We start from the raw sequence: 12,008 nt of genomic DNA on the forward strand, positions 1-12,008 counted from the left end.
TAGGCTGAAAATTTTGCAGTAATTTCTTGCTGCACTTGAAATAAAATCAGCAAGGCTTTGCATAATCTGACCCGACTTACCTTGACAATATCATTTTATGTCATTCATTATCTTATTATTAAACATCAGTCACAACTTTTTTAATTTGGTGACTGGGATAACCTTTAACTCTTCCAGTTCCTGGAAGGTATCAAGATCTTTGTTAGGGCCTTTATACATACATTCCTTTATGTCTGTCTGGATGCTCTCCTTCACTTTTTATCTGGCTAACTTCTATTTTTCTTTTTCTTTCAAGGTTTAGCTGATGTGGCACTTTTTTTTCTTTTTCTTTTTTAAGATTTTATTTATTTATTCATGAGACACACACACACACACACACAGAGAGAGAGAGAGAGAGAGAGAGAGAGAGAGAGAGAGAGAGGCAGAAGCAGGCTCCATCCATGTAGGGAGGCTGACATGGGACTCAATCCCAGGTCTCCAGGATCACGCCCTGGACCGAAGGTGGCGCTAAACTGCTGAGCAACCCAGGCTGCTCCTGAAGTGGCACTTTCTTAAAGAAGTCTTTTTTGACCCTCTATTTGATTGGCCACTTTATAATCTTTAACATTCATTCTAGCATGTTTCCCAATTTACATTATGGGTATTTTCTAGAAAGGGCTATCCTCTCCTTGAACAAGAACCATTTCTACTTTTTGTCATGAATCTCCACTGTTAGCCTCTGTGCCAGGAACATAATAAATGCCTAATATTTTCTGAATCACTGAAGGACTATATTGATGAACACCTCAAGCTAGCTCTGTATTACACACATATCATTGAGGCTAGTTAGCCCAGTTGGCTAGAGAGTTGATGCTGACTATAGAGAATGCCCATGTGCTCAAAAAGCATAGATAAAGACCTGTGGGTATGTGTTAAAATTTTAAATGTACTGGAACATTTTGTCTCTTTTGGTTAAGATAAACCATGACACATGCTCCATCACAGAATTGATTTGATTTTGCCTTGCATTAAAGCAGTTGACTTTATGTCTTTCTCTCCCATGAGAACTTTCTGATTCTTCCAGCAGAATCACATCTGATTCATCTTCATCCTCCCTGTTGCATGAGTGTTTCCATGGTGTGAGCTCAACATTGGTAGAAATTTATTTTAAATATATCATCATTCGAAAGCAAAGAATTATAAGGTGCCAAGTGATGTTAACATTGCAAAGTATCATCCTATTTAGTGTAGAATCTAATTTAATTATTCAGTTTACTGATTCAGCACTTCCTGTGTCTAAGGCACCGGGAAAGGCATTAGGAATTTAAACGATGACTAATTAACATCTTTTCTTTTCTCATGTGTCAATAACTTTATATAGAAAAATAAATCCCTATTAGTGACCCCTCAGTGGTGACAGTACAGAAATGTATGATTGAATCAACATAATCCCAATGGGACACCCCTCTATAGGGATCTGTTGGAGCCTGCTTCCTGGGATATGAGGTTAGTTCTAATAATAGTTTCCTGATTCTTCATGTCTCAGTAGACCAAACCTATTATTCCTATGCCATGCACTTTTGGGTTATTGCCTAGGTATTCTTGGTGGATTATGCTTACTTGTCCCCACTTCCCCCTTTTTCTGTCATAGGGCAATTCCTATCCTACTCTTTGCTCAAAGGAGAAAACAGTTCAGACTGAACTAAATCAGCCAGAGGGGGCCCTAGTTTCAAAGATAAAGGTCCCCAAAAATCTATTCTTGATTAAATTAAGGAGTTTTGGCTATGGATTCCCCAGAACCTTGAAGTGCTCTGCTGAGCAGCTGGAGGTCATCAAGTGACTCAGCTAACAGGAGGCCTGTTAATGGACGCTAATAATTTGCTGAGTGCTTCAAAGTGGTATTTGCTTTAGGGCTGTGCTGAATAATTGCTGCTAATTGAATTGTAGAAATACCTACTTGTTATTTATAAATAGCACATTATTTTTTTAATAGAAACAATGTGATGCTCAAATTGTTTATCTTTAAAGCACCTTGTAAATATGATTTTAGTAAATGTGTAGAGGTTAGAAAGCCTCTTCTTTCATACTTCCAGACATTGTGGTATGCAAGTACTGTATTTTTTTCCAGATTTAATTATGTGATTTTAATGCATTTGAATTTAGCCCATGAGGCATATTTGTATATTTTCATTACATTACCAAGCAATTGTAGCAAGAGCTGAAACTATTTGTAGTAAACAATACTACAAATAACATGTATATATATATATATATAGGTAATATTTATTTGGCACTCAGTTTGGGCCAGCCACTCTTGTAAATGTTTTATGTGAATAGGCTCATCTAATCCTCACATTTCTAGGGGCAAATGCTATTAGTATCTGCATTATGTAGATGAGAAAATTAAGGCTTAGAGAGGTTAAGCAATTTGATCACAGTCAAACAGCTGGTGAGCCATAGAGGAGGGGTTTCTAACCTAGCACTTTGGCTTTGGAGGTTACACTTCTAATGAGTAAGATTTAGTTAAATGTTTAATTTTCATAAACCCCGTGGACAGGGTTTATCTGTATTTGGGTAGTATCTGGGACAGATCCCCATTGATCCCCATTTAATAATGAGGGGATTGGTCCAACCACTATTGCTCAGCCGGTAAGCGGCTGAACCAAGCTTTTAAACTTTGTCCTAACTCTTGGATCTGAGATCTTAAATACTACCCATTACTGCCTTCCAGAGAAGGCACTGTATCTTATTTCCTTTTTAATCTCATACAACCTTAGAAATTAAGTAGATTTTAAGAGAAAGAAAAATGATTTACTCAATATAGTAACTATCCAGTCATAATCTTCTAAAAGTATTTAAAATACTGTTAAGCCAATTATTGGATTTTTCTAAAATATTTGAAATACTGTTAAGCTAATATTAAATGTCATCATTCTAAAGAGCCGAGCTCAAATGACTATTTTAAAAATTAGTGTACTCAACAAGAAATATGGAAGGACCACAAACACGTGGAGGTTAAGGACCATCCTGCTAAAAGATGAAAAGGTCAACCAGGAAATTAAGGAAGAATTAAAAAGATTCATGGAAACTAATGAAAATGAAGATACAACCGTTCAAAATCTTTGGGATGCAGCAAAAGCAGTCCTGAGGGGGAAATACATCGCAATACAAGCATACATTCAAAAACTGGAAAGATCTCAAATTCAAAAGCTCACCTTACACATAAAGGAACTAGAGACAAAGCAACAAATAGACCCCACCCCCAGCAGAAGAAGAGAGTTAATTAAAATTCGAGCAGAACTCAATGATATCGAGACCAAAAGAACTGTGGAACAGATCAACAGAACCAGGAGTTGGTTCTTTGAAAGAATTAATAAGATAGATAAACCATTAGCCAACCTTATTAAAAAGAAGAGAGAGAAGACTCAAATTAATAAAATAATGAATGAGAAAGGGGACATCACTACCAACACCAAGGAAATACAAACGATTTTAAAAACATATTATGAACAGCTGTACGCCAATAAATTAGGAAATCCAGAAGAAATGGACGCATTCCTGGAAAGCCACAAACTACCAAAACTGGAGCAGGAAGAAATAGAAAACCTGAACAGGCCAATAACCAGGGAGGAAATTGAAGCAGTCATCAAAAACCTCCCAAGACACAAGAGTCCAGGGCCAGATGGCTTCCCAGGGGAATTCTATCAAACGTTTAAAGAAGAAATCATACCTATTCTACTAAAGCTGTTTGGAAAGATAGAAAGAGATGGAGTACTTCCAAATTCATTCTATGAGGCCAGCATCACCTTAATTCCGAAACCAGACAAAGACCCCACCAAAAAGGAGAATTACAGACCAATATCCCTGATGAACATGGATGCAAAAATTCTCAACAAGATACTAGCCAATAGGATCCAACAACACATTAAGAAAATTATTCACCATGACCAAGTAGGATTTATCCCTGGGACACAAGGCTGGTTCAACACTCGTAAAACCATCAATGTGATTCATCATATCAGCAAGAGAAAAACCAAGAACCATATGATCCTCTCATTAGATGCAGAGAAAGCATTTGACAAAATACAGCATCCATTCCTGATCAAAACCCTTCAGAGTGCTGGGATAGAGGGAACTTTCCTCGACATCTTAAAAGCCATCTACGAAAAGCCCACAGCAAATATCATTCTCAATGGGGAAGCACTGGGAGCCTTTCCCCTAAGATCAGGAACAAGACAGGGATGTCCACTCTCACCACTGCTGTTCAACATAGTTCTGGAAGTCCTCGCCTCAGCAATCAGACAACAAAAAGACATTAAAGGCATTCAAATTGGCAAAGAAGAAGTCAAACTCTCCCTCTTCGCCGATGACATGATACTCTACATAGAAAACCCAAAAGCCTCCACCCCCAGATTGCTAGAACTCATACAGCAATTTGGTAGCGTGGCAGGATACAAAATCAATGCCCAGAAATCAATGGCATTTCTATACACTAACAATGAGACTGAAGAAAGAGAAATTAAGGAGTCAATCCCATTTACAATTGCACCCAAAAGCATAAGATACCTAGGAATAAACCTAACCAAAGAGGTAAAAGATCTATACCCTAAAAACTATAGAACACTTCTGAAAGAAATTGAGGAAGACACAAAGAGATGGAAAAATATTCCATGCTCATGGATTGGCAGAATTAATATTGTAAAAATGTCAATGTTACCCAGGGCAATTTATACGTTTAATGCAATCCCTATCAAAATACCATGGACTTTCTTCAGAGAGTTAGAACAAATTATTTTAAGATTTGTGTGGAATCAGAAAAGACCCCGAATAGCCAGGGGAATTTTAAAAAAGAAAACCTTAGCTGGGGGCATCACAATGCCAGATTTCAGGTTGTACTACAAAGCTGTGGTCATCAAGACAGTGTGGTACTGGCACAAAAACAGACACATAGATCAATGGAACAGAATAGAGAACCCAGAAGTGGACCCTGAAATGTACGGTCATCTAATATTCGATAAAGGAGGAAAGACTATCCATTGGAAGAAAGACAGTCTCTTCAATAAATGGTGCTGGGAAAATTGGACATCCACATGCAGAAGAATGAAACTGGACCACTCTCTTTCACCAGACACAAAGATAAACTCAAAATGGATGAGAGATCTAAATGTGAGACAAGATTCCATCAAAATCCTAGAGGAGAACACAGGCAACACCCTTTTTGAACTTGGCCACAGTAACTTCTTGCAAGATACATCCACGAAGGCAAAAGAAACAAAAGCAAAAATGAACTATTGGGACTTCATCAAGATAAGAAGCTTTTGCACAGCAAAGGATACAGTCAACAAAACTAAAAGACAACCTACAGAATGGGAGAAGATATTTGCAAATGACATATCAGATAAAGGGCTAGTTTCCAAAATCTATAAAGAACTTATTAAACTCAACACCAAAGAAACAAACAATCCAATCATGAAATGGGCAAAAGACATGAAGAGAAATCTCACAGAGGAAGACATGGACATGGCCAACAAGCACATGAGAAAATGCTCTGCATCACTTGCCATCAGGGAAATACAAATCAAAACCACAATGAGATACCACCTCACACCAGTGAGAATGGGGAAAATTAACAAGGCAGGAAACCACAAATGTTGGAGAGGATGCGGAGAAAAGGGAACCCTCTTACACTGTTGGTGGGACTGTGAACTGGTGCAGCCACTCTGGAAAACTGTGTGGAGGTTCCTCAAAGAGTTAAAAATAGACCTGCCCTACGACCCAGCAATTGCACTGTTGGGGATTTACCCCAAAGATTCAGATGCAATGAAACGTCGGGACACCTGCACCCCGATGTTTCTATCAGCAATGGCCACAATAGCCAAACTGTGGAAGGAGCCTCGGTGTCCATCGAAAGATGAATGGATAAAGAAGCTGTGGTTTATGTATACAATGGAATATTACTCAGCAATTAGAAACGACAAATACCCACCATTTGCTTCAACGTGGATGGAACTGGAGGGTATTATGCTGAGTGAAATAAGTCAATCGGAGAAGGACAAACAGTGTATGTTCTCATTCATTTGGGGAATATGAATAATAGTGAAAGGGAATATAAAGGAAGGGAAAAGAAATGTTGGGAAATATCAGGAAGGGAGACAGAACATAAAGACTCCTAACTCGGGGAAACGAACTAGGGGTGGTGGAAGGGGAGGAGGGCGGGTGTTGGAGGGGAATGGGTGATGGGCACTGAGGTGGACACTTGACGGGATGAGCACTGGGTGTTTTTCTGTATGTTGGTAAATTAAACACCAATAAAAGTTAATTAAAAAAAAATTAGTGTACTAATTCATCTCACTGTTCATGTGATTCCCCAGGGTAAGCACAATTACCTCACAATTTGTAAGCATTTAAAAAAAATAAATTTTAACTTATTCTGACTATTGTAAGTATAAAATGTTATGTATTACTTGTTGGGTGTAACACACAAGACCATTACAAATCGAAACAAATCACAACAGTAGTATCAAAATATAATAACTGTTATTTCAGGATAAACTGGTTTAATTATTATCATTCATATTACTGTTTCACTAAATGAGGAGTTACCATTTATATCTTAAAAATTAGAATTTATATGCCAGTGAGGTTATGATGATACAATAAGATTAAAAATTTATAGAAAAATACAAATGGTTTATATTTATAAGAACATTGCTTATAAGGATTCCTAAATAAATCTGTCCTTTCTTTTTCTGAGTTTGTATTTAGAGTATTGATTTCCTTGACCTTCTGTATAAACCCCTATTGCACGATTTCAAATCTCTAGGTAAGCACTGAATGTCACAGCATAAAAGAAGAGAATACATCATAGGTGTATTACGGCATACATTTTAGCCAAATGGTTTGTCACAGGCGTCTTATGGTGAGTTACTTATTATTTTTTTATTATTATTTTTTACCTTTAGGCCCTTTGAACAGTTTGATTTCCACAACAGTCTCCAAAATGGGTCGTCTTCTACGAACGTACAGTCGCACGATAGACCCTGCTTCTTTGAGGGCTTCCACCGCTTTACTGTGGGAAACCTCTGACACATCAACCTCGTTCACCCGCAAGATACAATCATTGACCCTGAAAGAAAGGAAAAGAGGTAAAAGTTAGGGGTGGCTAGGAAGCTTTCTTAAAGAATATTATCATTGGTAGCTAACCTTAAGAAGTGGGGTAGCAAAGAGCATAAGCAATTTTAAAATGTTTCTATTTGGAGGAAACTACTCAAGGGAACTCCCCAGCTTTCCCAGCCTTTCCAAATGGACTGCATTACTGGTCAGGCCCTATCTGATAGTCCAGTCCCCTGGGACAGTGAGCGTCTGCACAGGTTGCAGTTAGAAGGACATATTTTAAGGCCTCTATCAGTTACATCATTATTTTGATTGGTTTTAACTGGTTTGACTGAGGGTTATGATTGCAGTGGTTCTCAGAATTTACTATGGATTATACAGACATACCAAATGTAATCTTATAGATTAATTTTTCTTGAATTTTTAATTTGCTACTTAAAAAGGTAATATATAGTCATTTTAGAAAATCTGAAAAATGTAACAATGTAGAAAGAAGAAAAAATATACATGATCCAATCATCTAAAATAAACCAGTTAGCTTTCTGGTAAACTCTCTTCCTGTGTTTTTTTTTCTCCCCACCCCCTGCCCCCTCTCAAATTCATCTTACAATATTATAGATGCTAAAGTTCAGATTTCACAAAATTCAAAGAAAATCTCAGATAATCTTTGCCTTAAGTATTTACTTTGAAAGCTAAGAATTATGGTAACTAAACTCTCCTTTTGGGCATTTTCTCTTGGGAAGGAATAATTTGACTTTTCTATAAAACTGCCTAGGTAATTTGTATTTATATAGCTATGGACTTCAAATCTCTTTTATATTCATGATCATTAGTAAAAAATTTAATAATGGTTAAACATACAAGGCTTGAGACTGAAAGATATCCTTCCTTCACTATGAATATGCACTCTAGTATTTCCCATTTCAGTTTACTGTGTTGCTCAGAGTAAAAAATAAGGGATTAACCTTGCTTAACTTCCTTGTCCCACCACCACACATTCACATCTACCTGCCAAGTATATCTGCAACCTATCCACATTTTTTTACATGTAAACATATATTTTTAAATTTTTTCTGTATATTTTTTTATTGGAGTTTGATTTGCCAACATATAGTATAACACCTAGTGCCCATCCTGTCAAGTGCCCCCCTTAGTGCCCATCACCCAGTCACTCCATCTCCCCACCCACCTCCCTTTCCACTATCACTTGTTCATTTCCCAGACTTAGGAGTCTCTCATGTTTTGTCACCCTCTCTGATATTTCCCACTCATTTTCTCTCTTTTCCCTTATAATCCCTTTCACTATTTTTTATATTCCCCGAATGAGTGAAACCATATAATGTTTGTCCTCTTCCAATTGACTTACTTCATTCAGCATAATACCCTCCATTTCCTACCCACATTTCTTAATCTGCACTGCTGCCCACTGGTTGAAGTCAACATCATCTCTCATCATCATCTCTCACCTCATCTTTCACCTGGATTATTTCTACAGCTTCTACCTATTCCCCCTGGATTCTCTCTTGCCAACTTTTAATGCATTCTCCACATAGTGGCCAGGGTAAAGTGAATATGATTGGTTGCTTATTCACCTTCCATTCCCCATTTCCTTTATCCCAACAGTGCCTGCTTTGCTCAGGGCATCCATTCCTTAGCAAATATTTGTTAAATGAATGAAATAATAAGCCTAAATTCAATTACTAGGCCTTCTATTTCCTAAGTTTATAAACACTGATAATTAGCCTCTTAGCCTCTATGTTCACATCTACAAATAGATATAATAGTAATATCTACAATAAAGACTTACTTATGGGGAAGATTAAATGAGATTATGTACATGTAAATCGTTAGCAAAGAGTCTGGTATGTAACGAGCACCTAATAAATGGTTATTGGTAGCACTGAAAAATTTGATTTATATTATTTTAGCTGTTATATCCTTTCCATAATCTTGTGAATAAGACATTATCCACATTACAGAAATGAGGATTGTTTCAAGTGCTCCAGTTCTTTGTCTAAAGCTGTTAGCAATTTGGGTAGAGATTAGATATGATTTTAGGTCTTCCAATTTCAAAAGTTGGGCTCTCTCCTCTTAGGATCATGTACATCTAAATGTGGCAAACAGTTTCATGTATATTGTGTACCTCACTTCAAAATTATAACATGGTAGTGGAAATATTATACAAAAAGTATGGGAAGAATTTTTCTATAATTTTCCCCCCATAACTTCTCTATACCTATTTGGGGAGCTGAGTTATAGAGACTCTTGTCTCAATGAGAACCCTGATTAGCTTCAAAATTCTGAGGTGAAACATTTCACTTATTAAGATTCAATGATGTCATTTCATCATAACAGATGCTATGTCTTTAATACGTTTACACATTTCCTCTCTGAAAAAAAAAAAAAAAAAAAAAAAAAAAACACCCACCATGGAAAATTACCAATTAAAATGGTTTTGAGAATGTAGGCAACACGGGTGCCAGCCGCCCTGCAGCAGCTGGTCCTTTGAGAGTGGGTAATTTTGTCATCTCATAATAATGCAAACACATAGTGTTTACCATCACCCTATGCTCAGAATATTAATCATATCTTAAAACACTGCTTTCCATTGAAGGGAGTGGCTGACATTTAAAAAAAAATTCTATATGCTGTATCTAGTCACACTGTACTAAATTTTTCCTTTTGTATACAGTGGAATCCTTAATTGTCAATTGCTGGGGTGAGGACATCACAGCCTAAATTGGACTTTTTTTTTCCTGAACATGTGGAGGAAGGAGGCAATTTTAGTGCAGTGAAAAGAGCACTGAACTAGCCTTCAGGACACTTGGATTAGAGTTCCAGCTGCGTGACCATGGTCAAGTCACTTCATCTCTTTGAATCTCAGTCTCCCATGAAAAGAGACTTAAGTGTGCCCAGAGTTAATGAGAGGACAGACAGGCAATGCATATGGGTATATATGTGAACTGTAGTGTACAGTACATATGAGATTTGCAGCTATTGATGGTCAGTCAAAGATGCTGTGCTCAAGGACTTATTGAAAGGTGAACAGGATGGAAATGGAAATTTTAGGAGGGCTGGCTATGTGCTGTATACCATTCTAGTCACTTCATTTATTCACTGGCACTTAAACCCTACCATTTCTGAAACACTGATTCTCATTCTAGAGATGATGAAATTTACTGACAAGGTCACAATGTTGTTAAGGACAGGAACATGGACATGATTCCTGGTTTTGCCTTTTTTCTGATACAGAGTTCCTCAGAATTGCTTGTTTTAAATAAAAAAAAAAAACAATAGGGATGTGAGGGGCAGAGTTTATATATTCAAATTCTCAAAATATAGAGGAAAGAAAATCAAGCCAAATAGAGCACTCAACTTCCTTCCGTTCCTCTCAATCAGTTGCAATAGCATCTGGCTAGAGGGTCATAGTTATTTAAAATTAATTTGCTTTCACTACTACTAGATAATCTTTGTGAACAAAGCCACCATTTGCATTTGTTTTGAAACATAAATATATCACTAACTTCAGACTCAAGTATTACTTTGTCCCCAGTAAAGAGTACAGCCTTTATCACATTCCTGATATGTATTAGAAATTTATTTGCATAAACCTTTTCTCTCCCCTCTAGCCATGCAACTAAGTTGATGATTTCATTTTTTCAGTGCTTGCTGTTTCAAATATAAGTCTACAATATTCACTTTGTGAAATATAACTATCCAAGAGATTAAAAGGCTAATTTTAAGCTTTTCCTTGTCTCCTTTTCTTTAGAATTCTGTTATATTTCCTTGCAGAAAATGTCTTTGAAAAAAAAAAAGGATATTTTTATCATTAACATGTCTACAGAATCATACCTAAATTTTGCATTAAACAAGTAAGTATTCTGGAACATGATATAGTATCATTGAAAAGTCAAATAATACCTGACAAATTATTTGTTCCACTTTGAAGATATGATTTAAAATAACACGTAATATCTAAAAGTATTTTCTGTTGTAAAATAAGCTTTGTGATTTTACACATTTTTTAAGGATATCAGTTCAGAAAAACTGATCACCAAATGCTGGTGTTAAAAGGTAAAATCTCTTTTCATTATGCATTTAAAATAACCAAAAGGAAAGATAATAAAGTTTCAGCTCTAGTTCTTTGTGGACTTTGTGGATATAGAGATTATGGGTGTTTTAAAAAGCATATTTTTACTTTTGTGTTTCTTGCCAGGTTCTATAATGGACATATATCACAGCAGAGAATCTAGGAACACAGGCCTGGGAGCCCTGGCAAACCCAAATCAGCCTGGGATCTTGTCTCAGCTTTCCAATTTAGGAGCTATGTGGCTTTGGACAAGTCACATGACATCCCAGAGTTTCTCCATTTGGAAACAGGGATAATAAGATGGCTACATGGATTAGATGAGATAATGCAAGTGAAGTACTTAGTATAGCACCAGACAACAGTACAATATTATAGTCATAAAAAAGGGATAAGCGATTTGCCTAAGAAAGATAAGAAGTGATTATAGAAAGAAGATACAAAAGGGAGAGAAAGAAAGAGAGCTACAACCAAGATACTGAAAGGATTTCCTTAGTTTTGTATGAGAAAGGGAGGAAGAAATAAGGTGAATGGGGTTTGGGGGGAGAAAATGCAAAAAGACGGCTTTCATAAGTCTTATTTTATGAAGTATAATGTAATTCCCCTTAAATTTACCCCTCTGCTGCCTACAAGAAAACAGGCAGTTGTTTTGATGCAACCTATATCTTTATGACAACCTTAGTGTAAGCTTCTAAAGATCAGGGCTTGGCAGATTTCTCACCAACTCATGCCTCTCTATCCTTGCCCCACTCCACACATCAAACTGTACCCAGTTATCTTCAGACCCTCTTAAGGCTTGATTCAGAATGTGTTTTAGATCCTAGGGTCT

The 12,008-nt window shown here is 36.7% G+C and overlaps 1 protein-coding gene across 19 annotated transcripts in view; it reads right to left on the minus strand.

Annotated features, from left to right (window-relative positions):
• The window catches only part of DLG2 (discs large MAGUK scaffold protein 2), a 1,981,735-nt gene that overhangs the window by 543,263 nt on the left and 1,426,464 nt on the right, over positions 1–12,008 (minus strand). For all 19 annotated transcript variants that reach the window (XM_041730223.1, XM_041730222.1, XM_041730221.1 and 16 more), the window contains one exon: positions 6,936–7,105. In XM_041730223.1, coding sequence (XP_041586157.1) covers positions 6,936–7,105 — 170 coding nt within the window. The remainder of the gene's footprint in view (positions 1–6,935; positions 7,106–12,008) is intronic.

The sequence above is a fragment of the Vulpes lagopus genome, chromosome 15 (assembly GCF_018345385.1).
Source record: "Vulpes lagopus strain Blue_001 chromosome 15, ASM1834538v1, whole genome shotgun sequence".
Classification (NCBI taxonomy): Eukaryota; Metazoa; Chordata; class Mammalia; order Carnivora; family Canidae; genus Vulpes; species Vulpes lagopus.